At 39.3% G+C, this 26,555-nt stretch overlaps 1 protein-coding gene across 1 annotated transcript; it reads left to right on the forward strand.

Moving 5' to 3' along the window:
* The first annotated feature begins 6,282 nt into the window (after positions 1–6,282).
* MYBL2 (MYB proto-oncogene like 2) lies at positions 6,283–26,159 on the forward strand. The gene is made up of 14 exons (XM_025168940.2): positions 6,283–6,489; positions 7,759–7,846; positions 8,651–8,719; positions 8,919–9,011; positions 9,742–9,962; positions 10,069–10,225; positions 11,097–11,369; positions 12,985–13,377; positions 15,789–15,928; positions 16,358–16,457; positions 17,166–17,279; positions 18,963–19,079; positions 21,445–21,573; positions 22,449–26,159. Exons 1-14 carry the CDS (start codon positions 6,470–6,472, stop codon positions 22,575–22,577), a joined length of 2,043 nt encoding a protein of 680 aa, XP_025024708.1. The 5' UTR covers positions 6,283–6,469; the 3' UTR covers positions 22,578–26,159.
* The last annotated feature ends 396 nt before the right edge of the window (positions 26,160–26,555 follow it).

Here is a 26,555-nt window from a genome sequence, read left to right on the forward strand (position 1 = left end):
CAAGCAGGACCTTAGGCATACTTTTTAGCTATGACATCCACCCTTTTGTACCTCCACTTATCTGCCTTACCCCAATTCACAGGTAATTATTTGGAAAACCATCATCTTCCCTTCAGATAAGATATTTCAGTTACACCAAGATTTCCAATTTCAGAGAAGAAGAATTGCTTCTGTAGCTATTTGAAACTTTGCTTTGGATTGATATAAGCTAGCTAGAAAAGTCAACAGCTTAGGACCAGTTCCCTTCTGTCTCTCCAATCTTTCAAATGGATGGCCTGATTCTATGACCTGGTGGGGTCAGAACATTGAGTGAACAAGCTAAATCTGGTCATTAGCCAAAGGAGAAGGGGTTAGTTTGGAGATAAACTTCCACCAGATAACCATACTTCTAAACAGATCATAAGAGGGTAGTTGTAAGGTTAACTGCTCATGCTGGTAGAATAGAGACAATATTAGATTTCTCTAGATATTTGTCTACTTTTCATCATCACCATCACCCACACAGTGATAATGGCCAAAGAGGAGCTGAAAAAGATAAGTCTTTCCCTACTCCATCTATGGTGATGCCAATCCTGATTGGGACATTATTTGTTGTTGTTGTTGTATTATTATTATTATTATTATTATTATAGACACTGCAATACCAGGAGAAAGAATAGAAGAGAAAGAACTGGAGAAAATCACAAAATACAAAGACCTGCAAATAGAACAACTGTGGCAAAAGAAGGCAAAGATAGTATCAATAGTAATAGGCACCTTGGGTGCAATCCCAAAACATCTGGAGCACCACTTGAACACCATCGGCATTAAAAAAATCACCATCAGTCAATTGTAAAAGGCAGCTTTACTTGGAACAGCTTATATCCCGCAACGATACCTTTAATACCATCCAACATCTGCCTATCCCACGTCCTTGGGAAGGACTTGATAGGTGAATAAAAATGCCATATGTAGTCTAAACATCTGGCTGACTGTATGACCAATAATAATAATAATTTCACTGTATTAGAGAAAACCCCAGATAGTAACAGCTTTCTAGTCAACTTTGCAATGATTAAGATTGCTGGTTCCCATCTGACCTTGACCTTCCCAATCATATGGGGTTCATGCCTTGGATAGCAGTTGACAACCATGTCATGCAAAAACATATCTGTATAATTTCTCCAGTGACAGAAGGGACATTACCACACATCCCTCTGTTTGAACAAAAGTAGAATAACTTAGGAAATCGCCCTATACACATTAGCTGGATACATCATACAAGGCCACAGTGGGAAGAACCACTCATATAGGAAGAATTGCTCCAGACCGCATCCTGGAACTTATGGCTTGGGTTCAGGATATGATAAAAATGCCACAATGAAATAGTCCATCTCTTCAGAACTAATATGCAGCTTCTCCATTCCAACAGCAACCAACACATACAAGCTCCATGTTTAAAGTAAAATCCATCTCCTCCTCCAACTACCTGTATCCTTTTTATACTTGCTAGAATATGAGCTAGAGCAGTGTTTCTCAGCCTCAACTTTAAGATGCGTGGACTTCAACACCCAGAATTCCCCCAGACAGCATGGCTGGGGGAATTCTGGGAGTTTAAAATGTATGGACTTCAAATTGCTGAGGTTGAGAAACACTGAGCTAGAGTAGAAAAGCATAAGCAGCAGTCATCATTAGTATTCACAGCGTCCAGCAAATATCCTAGTCTTCACAACCCGCAGAGATGATCTGAAGTTTTCCCAAGTCGTTGCAGAGTATAACTATGTTGCTTCAAGACCATTTACACATTTATAATCTTCTTCTATAATGCTCAAAAACTAGCTAACCTGTTCCTGGCATTTTCTGGACTCAGTTGCTACGTTGTATCATCTATTTCTCAGAGAATACACAGCTCTTAAACAGTATCATTCAGTTATGCAAACAGAAGAAGCATTTTAGTGGTATGATTCTGTGAGATACAAGCAAATAAGGCAAAGCAAAGAGAGTTTCACCAATTTCTGAGAAAAAGGGGCAGAGCCCACCATGAAGTCGTGGTCCAGTTTTTCTAAAAAGGCATTCTGGTAAGGAACAGAAACTATTGCTATTCAGACACCCGTGAAAATCCTGACAAGTTCCTCTCATTTGTAAATCTCAGAAGTGAAAGCATTTTTTTAAAAATGTAAGAACTATAGTTCTAAACCAAGATGCTTTTTTTTTCCTTCCCCAGGAAAAGAAGATCATTTTTCTCTATGCAGATTTAAGCCTCCATTTCACACAATCTTGGCTATTAAAGTTTTAGAAGACCTGCTACTTAGGTCAAAACTAGAACTTACCTGATACAAAATTAACAAAACTGTAATCAGTTAAATTTGAAACGTTAATGGATTACAAAGAAGGCTGTTTATCTTCAATAACCATTTCTCAAAAGCTTGTTCTAAGTATCATCCCTTCTTTTACCAAGAAACCTACACCTGATTACTCTTATAAATCCAGTTCATACATTGTGGTATCTTTCTTAATTTTTCAATTAAGCTTGTTTGGAAGACTGGAAAGTTCTGGCCACCTGAAGCTGTTTAGAGAGAAAAGTGATTACAAACTCTCATTGATCTGTCCCAGGTGAATCTGCATAACCCATCTGCTGCTTCCTCCTTCTCCCCCCACCTTGATTGATTATGCCATCAAGTTGTCAACTCAGCCACCAAGCAGATTTTCTCCTGGTCTTTCAGGTCTTACTCTTCCTTTGATAACTATTAATAGATACCAAATGATTGCTATTAAAATGTTTATAAAGGACATCTGTGCCACCTAGTGGTTCTTACTATGAATGTCTTATCTTGGGGGGAAAAGATTAAATTCCTAAAACAAATGCTCTTTCATGCTTTCATAGGATACCAATTTCTTATGATCATTTGCTAGATATATTGGTTGGGGAAATATATACAGTTTGCATCCAATACTAGAATATATTTTCCAAGTGAAACCAGTTGCCAATGGAAAATCTCTGCTCTAACAACTTTCCAAATATAAACTGATTTTCTTTAATTACAAAACACTGCAGCAGTTAGGGATTAGATTTACATGATAGAATGAAAAAGAATATTGATCTTACTACTTTAAAAAAGAAAATGCTTTTTATTGATAGATCATTCTGTATTCAAAAGTTTTAAGTTTAATCTATCACAGGCAATAATGTCTTTTTAATTGTGATGTCTTGACCTTAAGGTAATATTGGCTGGATTCACACATTGTGGTAACTTAGATTTTTAAAATGAAGGTTACTTGAACTCAATTGGTTCAATCTGTACTTAAGACTTAGCCATAATGGATAGATTCCCATCCCCATTCTAGGCCAAAACCAAACAACCACACTGGGGCTCAGACAGAGTTATCTATTCAGGAACTTTATTATTTTTTTAGATGGTGGAAATCCAACCACATGACCTAATTAATTCTGGAGGATCAGAAATGTTGAAGCACGCATTCTCAGAAAACATATTAAATGGTCTCCTAGAAAGTAAAGAGAACTTATTTTTCTTTTACATGCTGGTGTCAAATGATCAAGATAATAAAAGAGACACTGAAGGGTGTATTACATTAACATGTAGAACACACAATGCAAAATTCTATCAAGGTGGGCACAGCCAACACCATTCAGACTTTTTAAACCGGATAACAGTGGCTTATGAGCTATTAAGGAACTGCTGTGGGTCATTTCCATGACAAGCATCCCCTCCACCCTCAGGCTAGGTGACAATCAGCATGGGGAAGCAGCTTTCAGTTATCTGAAATCTCTAAAGAAGCATTGCCAGAAGCCAACTGATTTTTCACAGGAGCTTTAGAAACCATAATCAATCATTTACAGATGATAATGTACCTCTTTGGCTGAACTTAGGAGTTTTGGTACTGATTTTAATGCAGAAGCATGTAATCCAAGTGTATGTATAGAATAGCAAGTGTGTCATGTTTACTGAGTCCTTCCTCAGCTGAGCATCCACCACACGTGTTTAATTTTAACTCCAAGAATTGATTTAATTATTTTTGGAGGAGACCACTTAGGTATCAAGTCCAGTCATCTCCTCTGTGCAGGATGCCAGATTAAAGCCTCTGTAACAGATGAATGTTCCTCTTCTGCTTTAATACACCATAAGGAAGGAAGTTTAAAAAAAAAAAAAATCCTGCTTTTGCTTTCACAGCACTTAAAAAAATATTTATAAAAATTAATAATTCTTTATAAATAACTCAAGGCGGAGAACATACCTAATACTCCTTCCTCCTCCTATTTTCCCCACAACAACAACCCTGTAAGGTGTGTTGCGCTGAGAGAGTGACTGGCCCAAAGTCACCCAGCCGCCTTTCATGCCTAAGGGGGGACTAGAACTCATAGTCTCCTGCTTTCTAGCCTGGAGCTAGACCAAATTCACCATTTCTTTCTATTGGTTCTTCTGTCAAACTATTCTTGTTGTGTAGAAGTTTTTCTTAACATTCAAGTAAAATCTGGTTTCTTATTTAAGAGTGGTATTCCATGTCCTGTACTCTGTGATAATAGAAAACAGACTTTAGCCTTCTGTTTGATATCCTACAGAAACCTGAGGACTCCTAGCGGATCCTCTTTTCAAATAGTATTGCCAAACCAGGCATTCCGCATCCTCCATCTGTGAATTTGATTTTTGCTCCGTGTGAAGAACTTTCCATTCCTCTGGGTAAATGTATTTTATTATTTTCAGCCCATTTTTAACCTATCAAGGCTGTGTTGAATTTTCTTCTATAAGGTATAAAACCGGCAAAACACTGCCAGTTTTCCACCATGAATGGGTCTGCTGTATCACTTTAAGTGCTGTGAAAGCAAATTATGGCCACTACAAGGGAATAAAATAAAAGGAAAGGCAAAAAAACACAAGTATTTTTCTAGCTATTTCAAGGACCACAGAGGGCTAATTTCTAATAAAAATTCGGGGTTTTAGGCCAAACCCTCATAATGAAACTGAATGGATCTGCAATTTGCATTTCCTGTACAGCTGCAATGTTGAAAGGACACCTACCAGGCAGTCCTTAAAAAAGTATCTTGAAACAGCAAGTCCACTTCTATTTCTCCTCCAGCATGGATCTTAAGCTTCAAACTCTGCCTACCTTTCCCACAATGACACCATTAGCATGAGAGTCTGCAGGGAACAACTAGGGAGGACAAATAACATTATGTGCATATAATGCCATCATGTAAATGATACAGATTATGTTATTAATTTGTGCCAGTTGTGCAATAATGACATGACATATAGGATGTCATCATTTCTTCTATCACGTGACTATGAACCCCATGCTTGGGTTCACCCAACACATTAAACTAATACTTGGTTTTTGTTTTTGGCGTAGCATGTTGGAGAACCACAGGCACTGTGTTTGCAAACTATGACATGTTATTTACTGTGCTGCATGAACCCACCCAGAAAGACCGCCCCCCCAGTACATACTTTGGCTTATTGACACATTGAACAAACTACAGTATAGTTTAGCACAATGGGTGAATTAAGTCTCTGAACTGAGGAGTGGCAGTAGTTCATTTTTCAAACACAACAGATACAGAAAAATATAGTAAGCAGAACCTTTACCCGACCAGGTCCCTTCTAGATGTTAAACTACAACTCCCATCAGCCCCCACAAGACATGTGGAGGCAGCAGGTTGGTAGTCTTCCGGTATTTTACAGTTTAAGACGGTGGTATACCGTAATATTATTTAGCAATAATAAGTCCTACATACTTCTTTTTGGAACACGAGACTGTACAGTATGTTATACAGAGTCACAGATATCCCTTTTTTTGAATCTCGCTTGATGAAACGTCCTCGGATACTCGAAAGTTTGCATAGTTACGTTGTACTCAGGCAAGCTTAATGTGGGTTGTCTTCATGTGGATTTTTGGCTCATTTTTTTCTTTAAATCAACACGGCCGCTTTTGGATTGTAATTTTTTTTTTTTAGTCAAACAATGCTGCCTCCTAAAATAAAGACCGATTTCAGCCGCCTGAAGCTATTGATTTTACAGGGATGCACGGTTGGATGCCTTGCTACTAGAGGCCGTATTTCATTTTCAAACATCACAGGAATGTTTTCTTTCTTTCGTTCTTTCTTCCTCTTTCTTGCTAATGGCAAATACAAAATTCCAACTTGCCCGCGCGCGCCACTTTCTCCCTGCCCACCATCCCCCCTCCCATTAAGACTCTGTTTCTCGTCGCGTCATCAGGAGCGTCATCACGCCGGAAAAGGTGGCTGGTTGGGGCGGCGTTGGCGCGAGATAGAAAAGTCTGCTTTGGGCTCCCGGGCGGGCGCCAGCGAGCGCGGCGGCAATTGCACCACCGTGGCTACGCGCGCTCTGCTTTGAGAAGTTTTAGCGGCATTTTCCGCAGCCCTGGCGGCGGCGGCCCCGGCCCCTTTCGGTGAAACAAGTCGTTTTATACTTCTGGCTTGTTTTATGATTAGCCTGCAGAGCAGCAGGACAGAATGTCTCGCCGGGTTCGCTGGTGAGTTGCGGGGCACGCAGTCGCGAGAAGCCGTGCATTTTGGGAGGGGTACGGAGAGGGGGCTCTTCGCCCTCCCGCCTTTTCGGAAGCCAGTTCCCTCCCTCCCCGACCCGAAAGAGCTTTCTCCGTTTCGTCCACTTACCTCCCCCGCCGCCCCCCTCCTGGCAGTGGGTCATAAAGGGGAATGAACCTATCGAGCAAATGTTGCAAATGTTTCCATAGGTGATTAATCTGCTGGGAAGGAGGGGGACGCTGCTGGCTATGGGGAGCTTAAAATGGCTCGCGTGAAATGCCAGGACGGCAAGAGGAACATTTTTTTTTTTGTCCAGGCTGCGGCTGGGGGGAGGAAAACAGGCTGGGCCCTTTTTGTCCTCTCTCTTTAATTATCCCTTTATTTTTGCGATAGTTAGTCTAGGAAACATTGCTCGGGGTTGAGAAGGGAGTTCTCTCTAACCTGGTTCCTTCTCCTTCCATCCCCAAAGGGCAGTGTCTGCGTGAAAACATGGTTTTAGCTCATGATCTTAATAAGACTGCCCTGGGGCAGCTAGATTCAAGTTCTTGGATTTTGATGAGATGGGGAGGAAAAAGCGGTTGAAACCATAATTATCACTCGAGGGAACTCTGTCTACCAGAGGTGCTGTAATAATGGGGTCAAGATTTTTTAGAATCTCGAGTTAAATGTTCTCACTGTGGATTTAGCACATTAGGCTGTAATGTGCAGGACTCTGTTTCAGGCTCTCAGTTAAACAAGTGTCTGTGATCTAGCTAATCTCATGAAGATGATAGGTATGAATTCACTTGTTGGTCTTATTTCCCATGCTGTTGCAAGGATTCTGGACAGGTTATATATCAATAATTCTATCCTGTTTCTGGTCATGAAAAGCTAGTTAGAATATAGGAGGCCGGAAGTTGTGCAGGCGTGGACTTTGGCAGATCTCCAGGGAGAAAATTCCAAGTATGAGGGCGACTGCCAAATTTACAGATGAGATCAATGCTTCTAAAGCTTCATTGTGAAGACATGTTGAAATGTCAGGATGGCTACAGTATTTGTATGTCATTTTCTCCCAGGCTTTCAGTGCAGTGTATGGACTAGTCCAGTGTATGGACTAGAGATACCAATCTGTGTAAAGTGATTTGAAGCATGGAGTGTTACAGTTGAACATTTCACCAAAATGTTTTATTTTGCTAAACAAGATAGAAAGGAATTGGAATTCTTAGTAAATGCTTAAATATAATATTCCTCTCTCTTTTAAAACCTGTTTGTTATAGTGAAGAGCAAGATGAACTGCTTTATCAGGATTCAGATGCAACAGACCGACGGGATAACAGGTGTAAAGTCAAGTGGTCTCGTGAAGAAGTATGTATTGTGTTATTCATGAAGAAAAAATGGAGAGACTAGCCTTGGTGGGCTGAGCAGGTGTGGGCTTCTGCAGAAGGTGGATGCATAAGAAATGATCTACTGAAAAGTTTCGATGCAAATATAGTAAATAAATCAAATGGGACTAGCCTGCTTTTGGATTAGTTTAAATGGAAAATAGGCTTAAAATTCTCATAAACCAATAAATGGTTGGAATATGGACAGGTCTTATTATCAACCAAATTAAAAGTGGAAAAATAACCCCAAAGATGCATTTGCAAGTCAGCTCTTTGGGTACTAAATGTTTGCCAGAGTTTTGTATTTGTTTGAAGCTTAAGTTTGTAATCTCCATTTGGGGTATTTTCCTATGAAGAGAAACTTGAGGTAAAAGTTAAATAGGCATTTAGTTTCTGATAAATTATACAGACCTATCCAGTTCTTTCTGCTTGCTGTTATAAAATCCCTGCATTATTTTTATAGAATTTCTGCAAAGATGTTTCATTAAATTTGGGAGTGGAACAATCAAGTCCTGGGATCCTGAAAGTTCTTGAGGTGGGGGCGCAATTGAGTTGAGGTTTTATATTTCTCTATACATAGCATCAGAGTTGGCCATTTAGACAAAATATTCTCTTCTACCAGATCCTATGTAGTATTCCTGCTGCACTGTGTACTTTGTATTAGCAGTGTAACTTGGTACCTATGGGTAGTTGTTCAGTGTAGTCAAATCACATCAGAAATGCAAGCCTCTATTGCTTATTTTGTGTTAGATTGTGATATATATTCTTATAGTGTTGCTCTTTTCAGGATGAACTGTTGAATTCGCTGGTGACACAGTTTGGACATGACTGGAAATTCCTAGCAAGCCATTTTCCTGTAAGTGGAGTTTTTCAGTAAAGTAGGTTTTCTTCTTCTTGTTTTTCCCCACCTGCAGGAACAAATGGAAGCCAAACTTTCAGAAATTTAGCTGCTGGTTGAGTAAGGTGCTAATGCATGTCTTTGTTGTTTTGATTTTTCTTTCTGTCCATCTTGCTAATGTTTCCTTTAATGTGAACCTATTTAAATTTGCTCATAGAATCGCACTGAACAGCAGTGTCAATATCGCTGGTTAAGAGTGCTGAACCCTGTTCTTGTTAAAGGCCCCTGGACTAAACAAGAAGATCAGAAGGTAATTCATTGTTCAGTAGTTACTTTTGGAGCTGAGGAAACTGAAATGCTATCATCTTCATGATAAGGAGCTCCCGCTTGCACACAGTTGGTCTAATATAAGAAGTGGAGGAATTGCTGGGCATAATTCTCAAGCAAGCCTTTCCCAACGTAGCGCCCTTCCAGAATTTTCAGTCAGAACATTGGCAGGGAATCTAGGTATTATATTTGCAACGTGTATGATGGATGTCAGCCTGAATTCAGCTTCCCGTTGGAAAATAAGAGAAGTATAATTCAGATATTTTGCCCCCTTGCACCCAATATAAAGGTTTGGGGGTTAATTCAAACTGTGGTATAATGGAGAATCCAAACCTTTATTGCAGATCTGAACTGCCTGGGCTCTCCAACACCCCTTTTGTAGCTTCCATCATATTCCGAGTGTGGGGCAAAAGCTTTTTGATTTTGGGGAAAAGAGTTAAGCCTTGAAATGCTTTATGCAGCTTAAAATGCTGATTTTTGCCCCTTTCAAGATATTAAACCCTTGTCCTCAAACTGGGCTGGTTTCCCCAATGCAGATTAAGAGAAAAATAGATGTCTTTAGGCAAACCTCTCCAAAAAATGGATCAAAAATGCATGGCCCTGCTTAACTGAAATCTTCCACAGGATCCTCACACAGCTGCTGAAGGTCAAGGATCCAAAATGCATCCTGTAAATAAAACCAAATGTTGTAACCATTTTATTTTTGCTACAAGGTCATTGAATTGGTGAAAAAATATGGCACAAAGCAGTGGACTCTCATAGCCAAGCATTTGAAAGGCCGACTAGGAAAGCAATGTCGGGAACGTTGGCATAACCACCTGAACCCGGAAGTCAAAAAGTCATCCTGGACAGAGGAGGAAGACCGCGTAATATGCGAAGCTCACAAGGTCCTTGGAAACCGATGGGCTGAGATTGCCAAGCTGCTCCCTGGAAGGTATGTTTAAAAGGCTGTCAGGGCAGACTGTCTTTCAGAACAGGAACCCTTGCTGCTGCTTCTCCTTCTGGCTGATTGTGCGTGCGTTTATTATCTATTTTTAAAGGACTGATAATGCTGTGAAAAACCACTGGAATTCTACCATCAAAAGGAAGGTGGACACAGGAGGCTTTCTTAATGAAGCAAAAGAATCCAAGCCCCTCTATTTGCTGGTGGAGGTGGAAGGCAAGGAAGGCCAGAATACACCCGAAGGAGAAAATCAGGTAGTGCAAAACATTTATCTTCCAGTGGCCTATGGAACTTACTTTTGAATAACACATACAGTTTTGAAGATAATGATTAATGCCTAATGAAATAAGGATGTGCAAAATGCAACATTTCTAGGGATAAAATGGTGTAGTACTCCTGGAATGTTCTGTTTTTCTCATGGCGTGAATGGTCATGCTTGGCACAAACTACTTTCTCTTCTACAAGATTTATTCTAGAAAACTACAATCTATACCCAGAATTGCTAGATCACCATGTTCTGGGAAAAAAAGTAGAATATTCCTGGGAACAGTGGAATACTTCATCTCCAGAATGCTAACTTTTGGATATATATATTTTTTTTCATACAGCATGTATGGATAAGGATGCAAAGTTCAGTTTTACATTATCATAGTTGTTAAACCTCCTGTTTTATTTGTTCATTATTTATTCAGTTTGTATGGTCTTTATCAAAGTTTATCAAAGTCTTATCAAAGATAGCAGTATTCAGTGATATGTTACTTGTCAGCTCTCAGCTTTTGAAAAGCTTTCTTTTTGCAAGGCTTAGCCCTGTAAAGGGCTGGGAGGGAGGTGGAATTTGGAGTAAGCAAGGTTTCATTCAGGAGAAAGCTTTAAAGAGAGAAAAAAATAAAATTAAACTGTTGAAGCGATCATTGCTTCAGAACTGTGGCAGGAAACTCCCATCAGTTTTGACTATGATGGTCAGAGTTGAAATCCAACATCTGGTTTTAGGAAAATATTTTCTGCATTTGCTGGGTATGAAGAAAGTAGGTCTTGTTTGTGTTCTTTCTGTCTTTGATTTTACAACTTACAGCTTAGAACATGATTTTGTTTATAGTGATACAAATCCTCAATCATCTTTCACAGCAACATTTTTTGACCAACTGGCCTGTCCAGACCTTGGAAATAAAGAAGGAAGAAGTCACCGATGAAGAGCCAGCAGACTTGCAGATGTTGCCATCTGAGCCAATGCTTGAAAGCCTAGTGGAGCCCAGTGTCAATGGAGCATCAGAAAACATGGTGTCAGATGACCCCTTGGATGAAGGCTCTTCTGCGTGCACATGGGTGGTTGAAGCAGGCAGTTATTTGTGTACTGCTGCAACCCCAGCTATTTCAGAAGCTCTGGACATGATTGAATCTGTAAGAAGTGGCTTAATTGAACTTTTTGATCAACTACATCAGTGTTTTTCAAACTTGGCAACTTTAAGATGTGTGGACTTCAACTCCCAGAATTCCCCAGCCAGCATGCTGACTGAAAAATTATGGGAGTTGAAGTCCACACATCTTAAAGTTGCCAAGTTTAAAAAACACTGAACTATATAGTCAAGGGTAGGAGGAGAGTGCAGGGGGAGAACGGGTTTCATAGGCTTGGAATTTTCTTCTCTCTTCCATGAGATATTTACAGCAGATTTTTAATTTAGATGCTGGGGCCTAATTTAAAAGTATGATGCTGATATTTCTAGGAAAGGCATCTGTGTTGAAACTCACTTTGAGACTGGAAGGGTTATTTTCTCATTGGGCATCTTGTGGATTAAAAAAGCCTTTCAAGAAATGTCTCATTTAGTATAGCATATCCAAGAAAAGTTGTCTTGTGACTGGGTAAGCAATATTTTGATGGTCAAAGGATGCACTTAACATTTTAGGAGATTGAAAAGACCAAAGGAGGTAGGGCTGTCTTACACCTGGGGGCAGGACCTGGATTTTCTGTTTTTTTCCCTAAGTTGGAAGGATGGTTTTTTTTATTCAGAAACCATTAAACCTATTTTGAAGTTTACCACTTGGTTTTCTTTTGTCTCCCATCTCAAAATGGCAGGAAACAATGATGTTTGTTTGTCAAGTGCTCTACCTCTATGTGGTTTTAAGTATGTGTAATATAAAGATTCCTGATTTATGCCATTATTAAGGTTAATAAGATTATTTAAAGGAAAATAGTTTTTTGGGGGGACGGAGGCTAAGTAGATATGTATTGAGGCGAATCTGATTTTCATTTTGTATGGCTTAAACTTGCTTTGTGTAAATGTAGCTTTGAATGTATATACAGGTAGTCCCCAGGTTAAGAATGCCCAGGTTACAGGGAACCCATAGTTAAGAATGGAGCCTATTGTAGCAAAATTCGAGTTAAATACACAATGATTCAAGTTAAATACACAATGCTTCAAACTCCTTAGTACTTATACAGTATTATACAATAACAGTATTCCGGCTTACATACAAATTCAACTTAAAGACAGACCTTGGGAATGGAACTCATTCCTAAACTGGGGACTACCTGTAATATCTTTGCTGATTTTGACTTGATTATCATCTTTTGTGATTTATTGGCATTTGGCTGAATTACACATGACTACTGGTTATATCCATCTACATAAGCTACTTCAAAAGAGTGAGTGTGATATAATGGTTAAGGTACTGGACTATGGGTGAAGAGATCCAGGTTCTAGATCTTCTGGCATAGAAGCTGGCTGGGTGACTTGGCCCAGTCACCTTCAGTGTACTCAGACTAGGAAGTTTAAAACAAACAAAAAATCTATCTCCCTACCAGCACTGAACCAGTGCAGTAGACTGTGGTCTATAACGTTCAATAAAGAGGCTTATGGATTGATTTGGGATGATAACAACAACAATAAAGCTATTTCATAATCCAAAGCTATTAGCAGAACCGCCACCTTTTTGCCTGTTGCTGCATTCATTATCTGCAGTGTTGTCTTAGACACTTATTATTAGAATCTTATTCTGAACATTCCTGTTTTGGCAGGACCCAGATGGCTGGTGTGATCTGTCTCAGTTTGACCTACCTGATGATTTGTCTGCAAGTAACAGCAACAGTCCGGAGAGGCAAACCTCTATAAAGCCCTACTGTTCCTCACAGAATGTGACAGAGTACCGTTTAGATGGCCACACGATTTCGGATCTCAGCAAAGGCAGCAAGGGTGAACTTATCCCCATCTCACCTTGCACAGACATGACCTTTGGTACACCCCCTGCTGTGCTCAAGAGGCAAAAGAAGAGGAAAATTAGTCTCTCACCAGTTTTAGAGGGTGGCACCAGTACAAACCTCTCCTTCCTTGATTCCTGTAACAGCATGACACCCAAGAGCACTCCAGTTAAGAGCACCCCTGTCAAAACTCTGCCGTTCTCCCCATCCCAGGTATGATGGTGTGAAGTGGGAAAGAGATGGGCATAAAGAACAAGATAATGGCTACTTACTTGTGCCAAGGTGCCCAATAGTCCATTTTGACAGTTGGCAGCATACTGTTTTTATTTGGTGGAATATGTGCTTGACTTATAGGAGTGAAAGGTTTCAGACTTCATTTGAAACCCACTTTTCAGGATTACTTCAGAATAATGGAAAGTAGTCATCAGTAACAACCATATATAGCTATATAATAATGTTATAAAGAGTTTTAGGTTGCTTCCAAGAAAGATTAGGTGATCTTTTCCTATCTGGTTGTTTCAATTTGATGCAAACTGCCTAGAGGCGAAGCTGGTTGGGAATTTTGGAAGTTGTAATTGTAACACAGGGCATCTGTTTAAAGAAAACATGGGCTAGGAAAAGGACTCGGTGTGGGCTGAAAATGGTACGTGAAACCATTCTGGGTGCTTTTTAATGTTAGAAACTGGCCTGCTCACGTCCTGATAAAATCAGAAATGGGTGGCAACCTTTTGCCAGCCAAGGCTATTTTTCTACTGTAATAATCTCTTACATCATATCCTGACTCTCTTTAGAGCACCCTATTTTCTTCCTCTGCATCTGATTTGTTCCTTTTGCTTTTCATTTTTACTCTAAGAAAATGTTTCTCAACCTCAGCAACTCTAAGATGTGTGGACTATAGACTGCTTGTGCTTCTTTTATCATAAGGTTGCAGATTGGCCACCTTATGATAAAACTGCTTCAGTCACAGTTTTGGTCTTGATTTGTTCAGGTTCTTCCTCTTGAGTTTCTTCTTGTTTACAAAGAAAGGTTTTCTCTATGTGTGACATCTGTATGAACTCCTTGGAACGTATTCTTATATTCTAGTGGCAAAGTAGAAAGTCAGGGATTTACTTGATATGGGGATCGTTCTTCACTCCCTAACCTTGTTTTGTAGTTTTGTTTTTGAATGCATGGGACCAGCACTAGCAACTTAGGCTTTTTTTTTTTTTTGGCCTAAATAATAACTTCAAGATAGAAAGTGCCCTGAATATCTTGCCTCTTATAAATGACTGAACATAGACAGATGCTCTTGGATGCTTGTTGTTGTTGTTGTAAAACTGTGTTACCAGGTGTTTTCATGCTGAAATCCTGTGGCATAGCTATTGCCAATATAGGAGCCTTCCTACTATATCAATAGTAGTTCATAAGATTTGAAAATGCATTCTTTGCGGACCTGATATCAATAAGAAATAGAATTTGGTATTAAAAGCTATAAGAATTGTATATTTAATTTTGGATTACACATGTACTTTTGTTTCCCTTCCCATGTCTAAAAATAAGAAAAATAATTTGAAAAGATATTTTCTTTCTTACTCATACGCTGCCATTGCTGAGTCTACTCCCTAAAGGTCAATACTAACTACACTGACTGGCAGAATTTCCACTAATATTTCCAGGAGTTGTTAATGTACTCCTATTGAATTATAGCCTTTTACTCCAAGGTAGAGGCCAAGAAGGGGAAATAATTCCTTTCTAGAGGATTCCCTCCCTCTCTATTTTAAAAAAATTGGCTTATTTGCAATTTCTGAACCCAGCTGGGAAGCAAGACAATTGCTAGAAACAGTTTGCGGTGGGCAGGGCAAAGGTTAAGTATCAGTTTTCCTCTGTACCAACTCCTCCAGATTAGTATGGAGGGGAAACACAATGACTGGAAATAAGTCAAGCTACAAATCTAACTTCCTTTTGTGAGCTCCAGAGGCTGCTGTCTGAAAAGGTTTTTCATTATAAAGATCCAGTGTTCCTATTTTATGATGCTCCTGTGAATAGGCTGCTCACCATCAAACAGCTTTATCACTGAAACATGGGCTCACAGACAAATAGATCTCCTGACCATGTGAGCCTGCTGTGTAAAGGCATCAGTAACTACAGCATATGATGGGACCTAAAATGAAAATAAAGTGTTTCTTTTTTTCTTTCCTCTGCTTTTTGGAAGTTACCTTAAAGTTCATCTCACTTTCTAAAGGGATTTTAGAAGTGACAGGCTGAATATGAGGAACAGAACATGTTGCTGTAGATGGAGTCAGATCGCTGTTCTGTATGCTTTTGTACCTATCTCCATGGTTTCAGAGAAGAGTTGTTTGAGTGAAGTGCTAAGGACTGAAACTATACATTCTACCACATGTGGAAGTATGGTAGAATGAATTTCGTGCAGGCATGAGAATGAGCAGGATGTTCCAGACACACTGTAAAGAACCAAGGCAGGTTTTACTCAGTCCTGAAGTTCTTGTGGGATGAGGAATTATATTAGTATTTCCACTCCCCCCCCCCCGTCCTGTTATCTCATCCCAGTAACATTCACCAAATTACTTTGCGAGCTGTCTTCCTTCTTTATGAAAAATAAAATACTATTTTCTTTTATCTTGTAGTTCCTGAATTTATGGACCAAACAAGACACTCTTGACTTGGAGAACCCCTCCTTAACTTCCACACCCGTCTGCAGCCAGAAGGTGATTGTGACAACCCCACTGCACAGGGACAAGACCCCACTACTGCAGAAGACCTCTGTGTGAGTCTCCTTCCTTATCTTTCTCCTCCCAAGCTGTACCTTCCAAGCCAGAGGCTTGGGCAAAGCATACAGGAGATAAGTGTGAAACAAGAGGAACTTTTTATATGCTTTAAAGTGAATTGCAATTGGAAATAAATATCTTACTACAAATGGTTCTTAGTTTTATCTAATTTGGCAGCTTTTGTCTCCTTCACGGATCCTTTGGATATAAATGGGTTGGGTTGTATAGGGTAGCAGGCTATGCTATGTTAGGGTTTGCAGTTCTGCCTCCTCATAAGTTAAATCAACATATCAACTTGAGGAGGGCAAGTTAAGTGCTCAAATAGAACTGCCTTAATAGTGCTTTCACTGTTTTCTTTGTCATTTATCTGAATCCAGTCTTGGATTTAAAAATGAGAGTGCTTTGCTCTTCCACGTTTATGTTTTCAGATTTGTGACTCCTGATCAGAAATATACGGCAGACAATACACCTCACACACCAACTCCTTTTAAGAATGCTCTAGAGAAGTACGGCCCAATAAGGCCTTTGGTATGTATTGAGCCAGTTCATGGATCCTTCCTGTGTTTCTATCTCATGATATCCCCAGTGGAGTATCGCTCCCCGAGTACGCCTCAAGAAATAGAACCAAAAAAGATCTCTTGTCTGAGGCTAATAAGGAATTGATTCCAGCTCCTGGACTAAATTTGGTTTCCATCCATGTTTATGTGCTCTCAAGGATGGAGTAATTAATTTTCCTACACATTGTAGAGGGTTGGACTAGATGATCCTTGTGATCACTGCCATGATTCCATATTTCTCCCCATCTGGTGGGCTGCCAGAATAGGATGTTGGCTTGAACTGATTATTTGCAGAGACCTTTTGAAATTGGGCCAAAGACCAAAAGCTGCTTGCTCTGGTTTTAAAATGTAATGGTGGTTGCTATAGGTAGGAGATTTTGATATAAATCCCTTCAATTTTCTCTTCATCATTCCCCCACCTACCCAATTCTCTAGAAAGCTCTTGTGCTACGCTCTATCTCCCCCTGCTTTCTTGGGAAATCAGAGTTTTTCCTCCAGATATGTGCTTGTAGGAATGAATAAGATAAACTTTATGCACGTTTGTGGGCAAAGTTACTATTTTAGAAATGTGTGGAACTGCTACTTCAGGATAAAGGACAGAATGCCAACTGTTGAGCACGATTCTGCTATTAATCACATCTTATTGGCTCTCTACCCCACTTTGCATCACAAACTACAGCCCCAAACGCCTAATCTTGAAGAGGATTTAAAAGAGGTACTCTGGAGTGAGACTGGAATGGAACTGATCGTAGAAGATGATGTGAAGCCAGAGAAACAGAAGAGAAAACAGGGCGTAAGCATCTGATTAAGCACATCTGTTAAAAGTTATCTTTCCTTTTAGCTGTCCTTGTAACTTTTGAAGTATACAGAGCCAGATCTCTCCCATACTGGTTGGGATACCACAATGCACTCCTTTCTCTGATAATACAACTTAAAAAAAAAAAAAAACCAAGTGCAAGCCCAAACCATTTCACTTGCACCATAGGGTATTGGATTTAAAATTCATTGTAGAGCATTAATTTTCCAACTCTCTACTTTCAGTGAGGCCTTCCCATGTCAGAATTTGTGTTGCAGAAGTTAGCCATTTTGAAGAGCAGGCCTAGGGAATCTTTATCCCTGATGATGCCCTTTGTGGATAGTCTGCCAGGGACTTTTTCTCCTTCCAACTTCTTTCCTGTCCAGCAGGGAGGAAGACGGAGAGAGGGAAGAAAGTGATTTGTGGAATGGTTTCCAGGGAGGGAAGAACAAATTATTTTGGACTGAAGTCTAACTTCTGCATTTAAAGGGCTTTTGAAATTAGCTTGAGGGTAGCAGGTTATCTATCCATGCTTCGGAAGAGGAATGATTAGAGCTGAAGCAGCTGGGACCTGCTGATAGGTTAGTGGGCAATTTGTTAAAAGTTCAGTGAAATAGCAAAAATCTTCCTTTCTACCTCTCAAAGACGATTAAGTCCATCTCTGTAGTAGACAAAGATATAGGATGGTGCTTGTACGTCTAAGTTGTTTTATTTTGTGGTTTTTCTAATGTTGTAGATTATAGGTTTTGCATATTGAGTCTCCATTTTGCACTCTATTGCCTCTTAAATTACTGTTTTTGGTCCTGACTTTGGGTTAGTCAATCTTAGTTTTTAAATGAAATTCTAAGTTGATCATGCAAACTTGAAATTTGCCCAAAACTGTTCTAGGACGCACATTCTGTGAGCAAACTGGTTGTGCTAGCTCTCTTCTAGCTGCATTTCATATGTGAAAATTAGTTGTATTTGGCAAATTCCTTTTCCTTCTAAGGCCTCACAGGATTTTCAGTCACCTGAAGTTGAGCCAGAAGGAAAAGGCTAACAGTATATTATAAAATATATTGATCTGTTATGGCCCAAATATTTTTGAACTAGGTTCTACCTTCTTGTATCTCTGCCTTATAAAAACTGTGATATAGGACTGCAACCTGTAAATCTGGTAGTTCTTAAGATGTCACTTAGTATTCTTTTTTTGCCAAAAAGATGATGATTATTTGTTTGGAATTTGCAAAAAATGTTGTGTGTTGTAGTTTGATATTTTAGGACTGAGACTTCAGAAACCCTAAGTTGTAGCAATTACCCCTCAGTTTAGGGCATTGACTGAACAAGCCTTGTTATGTTTTGTCCATTGTAATTCATGCCGGAGCTGAGAGGCTTTGCATTAATCATGTTAGTGGTGCATTTGACTTAATATTGCACTTCTTTGGTGCACTGTTATTTCTCAGAAAACCTTAATAGCATTGGGTTTGTTTTGCCTCCCACTGGCATTGAAAGGATCTTAGTGACAAGAATGTACAAATAAATTAATTCTCCAAAACGTAATTCATGTCCAGATTGTTTAGGCTCTACAATAATTCAGTACAAGTCAAAAATAGAATCAGACATAACTTGGTGCCCAGATTTTTGCCTTTCGTTTTTGTTTCTTGTTAGAGCACAAATATCCTGATTCCATTGCTTTTCCAGTTGCACAGGAGTCCAATTAAGAAGGTCAGGAAATCCCTTGCTTTGGACGTTATTGATGAAGATTTGAAGCTGACTGTTTCCACCACAGCTAACCCTGTTTGCTTCAAAAGAACTCAGGTGAGCTGTGATCCCATGGAGAGTAAATTTGTAGCTGTTAATGGTTTTAAAATAGCTCTGCTTACCCCCTAGTTACAGTATTCTTTCATTCCTACAGGAAAGTTGATATCTCCCTAGGCTTCGTCCCTCCAGAAGGCAGTTTCATGTGTTCTTACACAACTGTTCACTGTAGTGTACCTACAGTATATAGGCACAGTTATATGCACATACTTTAAAACTCTTCCAGTTTCATAAGACAGGGATTTAGCTTCAGGAACTCTTAATGCTTTCAGTACTGGGTTCTTTCAAAGACTGGCAAAAGACCTCTATTTTACATAAAACCTGTCAACATTTCATGAAGAAGACCTGTCCCTTCTTTAGAATGTTGTCCTTCTTTTAGGTACTTTAAGGATTGATAGTTTTTCATTCTCATAGCATTTGCTTGTACTTTACCAGTGCATTGTGCTTTCCTGCACTTTTCAGTACTGGAAATGGTAATGAAACATTTCCTTCTGACAGCAATTTCTATAAGAGCACTTAAGCATATTAGTGAGAACTGTTAGGTATTATCTGTCTATGCTAATGAATTATCTTGAAATTATATTTTTTTAAAAAAACAATAAAATACAACAAACCCCATGTGACTTTTTAAAATAATTACTGTGTATTTGTGCATCATTAATTCTGATGTAATAATTGATACTTGACTTGTTAATGTGCTTTTCTGTAATGCTGTAAATTAGAAAGCAGCAGCTTATTACCATCCATCCTGGAAAATGGTTGGTCTCTGTTGAGTTGCAGGAAAGTTGCATTGGGCCCACGCTGCTTTTAGCAACCACATCTCACAGTCTGCAGATAAGTGGCTCAATTTTATTGCAGGCAAAAATATAATAAACATCTTCTGGGTAGGAAAATAGTGAGGTGGGGAGATTGCAGACTCAAGAGTAGAGTAAGCAAATGTTAATGGTATTGAGGAAAAATGTATATGGAACTTCATTAAAATAGTAAAATGTCCAAATTTTGATCAAAAACTTTCTTGGAGTACAAGAATTCAATTCATTCCTTTTAATAAGGCAGCAGCTCCCTTACTAGATGTTGTTCTTCTAGAAGAATAAAAGCCTTGTTGTGGGGGTGTGATATGCCAGTAATCTTGAAGGAGGTACTGGTATACTCCCGCTTAAGAACTCATGTCTGGAACTGGCTATATTAGAGAGCTATTATCTAGTCCCCAACTTCCTCTCTGGGGGGAAGGTTGTGGAGAAAGCGATGATGTGGCAGTTACAAAAGACCGTGGGGGAAGTAGAATATCTAGATTCTAGAGGCGGGATTCAGGCGTGGGCATGGGTTGCTCACAAGGCTCACCTGTGGTGGGACTTGGATGCTATGCGTGACCCTCCTAGTGCTGCTTGTTTTCCCAATGGCCTTTGGTGCCATCAACCATGGTATACTTGTGGATTGCTTGCAAGGACTGGGAGTTGAAGGCACAATGTTTCAGTGCTTTCATTCCTTCTTAAATGGGCAATTCCAATAGTAGCTATGGGGGAGGAGAGGCTGAATCCTTGGGTACTCCACTATATTGGTAGCCCAGGGGTTGGCTTTCTTTCGCATTTCATTTAAAATATATATTAATCTGCTAGGTACCGTCATTTGCCAGCCCAGGGTGAAGTATCTCCACTCTGGGCTGAATGGGAGATGCAGTAGAAGTCTTGACTTGGTCCTTGGGGCTGTTGGGGTCTGGATGGGGAGAAAGGTCTGTCTCATTAAAGTAGCATACAAGTTATATTAAACAAATACATTATTGTGTCCTTTTCAGTACCATTTTGATACATTTGATTACACTAGCTTTTAAAGCTGGAGATATATGTCCATACCAGTTACCCAGCCCACAGCTGCCTTATGAATTGCTAAACCAGGAAGAGGTAGACTGCAACTTCTATTATTCCCAGGCAGTTTTGCTGCCAAGATGGGGAAGCTTTCTAGAGAAAATTATTGTTTATTCTGAATCATGGTTATAAGTCTGTTAGCCTTGTTCATTAGTACTGTTACCTAGCCTTAGTACTAATTGATCTCCATAGATAACACAGTGAGATAAAGCACTAGTGTGATCTTTTGCATTACTCAGCAGTAATCGTTATGAAGTCTCTTACTCATGGAGATATGTTGATGGATTATTTCTTTGATCACTGTTCAAGTGAAGTGTTTACAAATAAGGCATTTTTCTGTTTGGAAAGCTTATACCATGCCTGAAAGATTACATTAAATGCATGCTTTTTGCTTGTTTTATAATTTATTAATAGGAATGGTTTGGAAGGAAATCAGGCAAGTATGTTTCATGGCAACTGTTGCTTTTCTTGTTGGTTGACTGAGGTCTGAATTTCTTTTGCAGTCCCTAAACTTTTCCTTGTCAAACAGCAAGAATGACAACAGTTTACTCAACAGAGGATTTGTGCACATAAAGACTGAGAAGGTTCCATCTTCCAGAAGAAACCAAAGTAAATTCAGGGCACCTGCTCTGGTAAGTATAAGTAGTTATGGAAATTTTCTAGATGCCACAATCCTAGGGGTTTTAAAAACAGGATGCTAAAATCCCTACCATGTTCCTAGCACCTTTGTTTTAAGACTATAAGATCCATCTCTTAATTTGTGGATCAAGAGTCAAGTCACCTTTCAGTCAAGTTTGGTTCCTGAGGACTTGCACAGACATCTGTGAAGTTTTCTAGGCCACAATATAGAAGCAATTTGTCATTGTGTCAATTAACTTTTGCGCTTTTGAAACTGATTATAAAGTTTGGTCAGCCATTATTTCTTAAGTAGTTCAATTTACTATACTTTGACAATATAATGGTTGCCATTGGGCAAAAATTCCGTGGCAAAAACTGTCTTCTTCTCTAATAATTTCATATCTGTCTACTACAAATACACTGTTTTGCTTTTATTCTTTTCTTTCTCTGGCACTGTGCATCTCATAAACTTCATTCTCTTGCCATTTTGAGATATGGTCTGGTTTGAAATCTGGTTTGTGATAACCTCTTTAAAACTGGAAATGTTGCAAAGATTCTTCAGTCAGTTTCTATAGGAAAAATAATCATTCACTTGTTTAAACAGGCAGTTACCTTCTTCCCAGTTTGCTCTTTCCATTTATTTGTTGTTATCTGCTACTGAAATAAGGATATGATGAAATAAAATCATTTTGGGACTGTGTTCACAAATTGTTCTTAGCTGTGGTCAACTTAATTGTAGTCTGTTGATAATCCACAATTGGTTGGAATCTCACACCACATTAAGATTATCATCCACAGTTTATAAGTCTTTTGCAAATCTGCATCCATGTGTACTTCTCAGTCATTAGATGCATTTACAATTGGTGTATTTGCTTTCTCTGTTTTGTAGATGTCCAGTGCTTGGAAAACTGTGGCTTGTGGTGGTTCCAAAGATCAGCTGATCATGCAAGACAAAGCTCGTCAAGTCCTGGGTGTTTTGAAACAGAATCACACATCTCGGACATTGATTTTATCTTGAAGAACTCTATAATATTATGTAGTTCTGCTTTTTATATGAAAATGAGGGAAGAGAGGAAGAGAAAATATTTGATTTATTTCTTTCCAGTGCAGCTTCTCTTTTATGACCTCTGAGATTTGAAAATGTGCTAAGTTCCTGATTCTAAATGGGTTGTAGAAAATTTGGGCCTAGCAGGATGCCAAGAACATGACAGCCCTAGGTACAAAGAAATACCCACTCTCCTCAACAGACTTTTTTGTGCCTCCTAGGTCATTTGTATACGTGGAAACAGACACTGTTTTGTCCTTGCCTTCAACTGACTTACAAGAGGGACCTAAGAAGTGAATGAAGTGACATTGATGAGACAGCCCTGGATGTCTGGATTTAGTTAGTTTTTACCTGCTCTGCAGCTAAAGCTGGGCGATGGATTTGGATAAAAGGAAGATTACATATTACCAGCTGAAAGTATCTGTGAACACCAAACTAATCCCAGAACATGATGTGATATGCTATGAAAGTATAGCATTGAAACCACTTCCTTCAGAGCATTGCTGGCTAAAAAATAATAAAATCACTACCTTTACCCTTTGTCAGCATCTGTTGCTCCTTACCAAGATCCAGGATTACTTACAAAAGCAAGCCACAACATGTTTTGTGTGATGTTTCCAGGGCCCACCAGAGGGTGCTGATGTCAACATATTGCTCTGGCTCTGCAGTCTACATACATCCATTTAAGGAACAAGCCAGCTACCTGAAAGAAACAGTCTACGTATTGGGCATACATTCTTGTAGGAGACTTTGGGGACACCTGTATATAAACGTGAAGGTGTGGGACATACTGCACAAGGAAAGCTACACTCAATGTAAATTTGCTTCTGACAATGTCTGAAAGCCACATTTACTCTTTTGCTGTAGAAGGCATTGGTGTAATCTTGCAATTCAAATGGGTCTTTCATTGTCATAAAACACTGAAGCCGGCAGAGCAATGGTTGGGATAAGCAGTGCCTTGTTCGAGGCTTGTGCTATTCATTTGAAGTGTATCATGGTGATTGGAGAGATCCTGCCAAATTAATCATTCTGAGCATACTTTCGTTAACCGAATCAGCTTCTGGGTACCTGAAGTTAATTGCAAACCTGTGTCATTAGGGTAAATGGCCATGTTGCAGTACTGTGGGTTGATATTCATGGTGCAATAGATAGAGAAACTGGCTGTACATCTATGTCCGCTTATCTATTCTCAGTGGCAGATACGTAGGCTTGCCTCTGCAAAATGTTTAATATGAATCAGTATGAAATTAAGCCTTTCTCAGAAGTACTTGAATATTTTAAACATGCATTTGCATTTAAATATCAAGCACACTATAAACATCTTTGATATCTGTAAATCAATATCTTAATTAGGCCCCTTGAAGTCTGAATTTCCAAGAATTCTTATAAGGCGAGAAAGAAAAAAGGGGAGAGATGTCTGAACTGCATCTGCATGAGGTTGAGAATATGGGAGAACTGACTGAATTCTCCCATATTCGATTTTATTAAATACAAATGTTCCAGGGAAGAAGAATCAAGAACTGAGTTCTCATTTTTGGAAACAGAAATTTCGCTAGTTAAAGTCAAATCCTTTCCCGCGTCTGTGAGATGCACAGAGCCTTTGGTAGATGGAAATCAGAAGAGAAAGCCACAAGGCAGCTCTTTCAAGTAACAGAGGTGGTGATGACCTTGAATGGTGGACTTCTGTCAATCTTGCCTGATAAGTTCTTGAAAATTCAAGCTTGCAACTGTTTGTAAATCTTCGAGTGGCCTAGTTAAGATATTACTTTTATCTATTCTGGATTTTTTTTCCCCCTCAGATCCAACAGTATCATCTTGATTTCTTTCATTATCTATGCATTCAGCATCCTAATCTACACTGTGCTATGATGGCTCTGGGGCAAGTCCCCACCTCTGTACATAACCTACCTCACAGGGCTGTTGTGAGGCAAGCTGTATAGCTCTGAAGGAATGGAAAAGATAGATAAAACAAACAGGACTAATAGAATTAGCGATATTGCTGTCTATTTAAGATGTAAATGCTAGATCAGGTTGGGGAAAACTAGGAAGGTTTTCTTGGTCAAGTATTAGGGCTGTGCTGCTTCTGCAGACTTCTTAACATTATGGGATGGCCCTTCAAAGATGTTGGGCTTCAACTAACACGTTCCCCCCAGCCAGTTGATTATTAAATACATTAACTGGCAATGATGCAGTTGAAGTCCAGCATATTGGAAGGCTGGCTGCTATCACTGCATATATAAGAGTTGGGGTGGGAGGTGGTTTGGACTGGAGCTGTCTAATTAAAAGATTAGAAAGGGAGCATTAAATACTATTGCTAATTCCACAGCTCTGATTCTACCAGCATATCCTGCTGTATGTGCTTATAAAGGAAGACTTAGTGATGAGCAAATTTCAAGGGAATTGAGCAGAGAGGCTGGCTAATAACAAAGACAACTTTTAATGGGAATGCTGAGATATTTCCTGCCTGAAGCCTGCCTAACTTTGTTATCCCTAAGCCTACACCTGTAGGACAGGTTATATCTTTGTGAATGTTGAGTGGGTGAGAGGCATGCTAGGGAATTTTAAACAATGGTGGATCACTAGTAAGAATCTTAAGGAAAATACAATGATGTGAAAGCATTAACATGGATCACTGCAAAAGAGTGGGGGTAAAGATGACCCACTCCATGCTTTCAGATAAACTACTGGGGGGGGGAGTGGGGAGGAATACATGGCTTAATCTAGGGATACATCATGTGTTCTGTGGCCTCAGAACATTCTGCCTATGAATAGCATGTTTGGGCCAGTCTTGAAAAATGGATAAGGACAAAACCTAGACTTGATTTAATCTGACATAAATTAAATGCAGTTAATGATTTCTCCTCTTGTAATGAATAATGATCCTTTTTTGTCAGATTAAAAATTACAATTTGGTGACAATTGTTAGACAGCCTTTTTGTTTCTGCCCAGATGTACACATGGGATTCCCCTGACCACCTAGTCTGCTCTTGCTCCTCTGGTAAGCTGTTTGATAAGGATATAATGGTGACTCCAAACCAAATTGTCCCTCTTGTCTACAGTGAATGATTGTTTCTAAATCCATAGTAAGGGAATACTTTTATTAGGTCCAAATGTGCAAGTTTCCAGATTGAAAGTTATAGGCCAAGGCGGCATGTATTACAAAGCATACCAGCAAAGAATGACAAAATATGTGGTTGCATGATGAATTCCTATTTCTTGGTCAGATATAAAAGAGAGCACGCTTGTCATATGTTTTGCAACAGAACTGTATTGGAAAGGTCATGCAACTTACTTGGGCCCAAATGACCTGCAAAACTGGGGAGGGGCAGGGAAGTCTACAAAGAGATAAGTACCGTGAAGCAAGGTAATCTGCATTGCTATCGCCATACTTCTTAAAAACACACACACAAAGCACCATCAAGGAGCATCCTTCCAGAGTTTCTGAGCATTTACAAAAGCCTAGTCAGCTGGTTGCTGAGCTCTCTGTGCATGTTAAAATGTGCAGTCAGTTGTTACATTTGGTCTGCAGAAGTACAATTACGTCTTTTTCAACCATTTTCCCCCCATGCCAAAAGCATGTATCTTAGGTTCATTCCTAAGATTCAAGCTGTGTTTCTTTTACAAGTTGGTATTTTCCCAGCACTGTGTAGGGTATACCAAGAAATAATTCTTATCTTAACTGGTACACATTACTACGGTGGCTGCTATAATTGTAATTACATGGCTATTGTTGGCACCTATTCACTACTGTCAATTACTCTTGCTGGAGCCACTTTGCAGTCTTCAAAAAGCTACAAATACCCTTTTAAAGCTGTTGATGCCTGTGAATTGTTCTTTATTACTGCCATTCTGACATTTTCATCTATTAAAAAAATAAAAACTGAAACCCAGCACAAACAGTCCTGCAGGGCTTCAGTTATTTAAGAACTTTTCTGAGCCTAGTAAAACAAG

The sequence above is a fragment of the Python bivittatus genome, unplaced genomic scaffold (genome assembly GCF_059951505.1).
Source record: "Python bivittatus isolate LINGU-HERP-01145 unplaced genomic scaffold, Pbiv_v1 ctg000700_np1212, whole genome shotgun sequence".
NCBI lineage: Eukaryota > Metazoa > Chordata > Lepidosauria > Squamata > Pythonidae > Python > Python bivittatus.

What these genes read in the sequence shown, in the direction of transcription:
- MYBL2 (XM_025168940.2), top strand. Translation starts at nt 6,470, where the DNA reads ATGTCTCGCCGGGTTCGCTG. An exon ending in TCAAGTGGTCTCGTGAAGAA is followed by an intron (nt 7,847 to 8,650) that starts GTATGTATTGTG and finishes TGCTCTTTTCAG; the next exon opens with GATGAACTGTTGAATTCGCT. An exon ending in ACGGCCCAATAAGGCCTTTG is followed by an intron (nt 16,458 to 17,165) that starts GTATGTATTGAG and finishes CACAAACTACAG; the next exon opens with CCCCAAACGCCTAATCTTGA.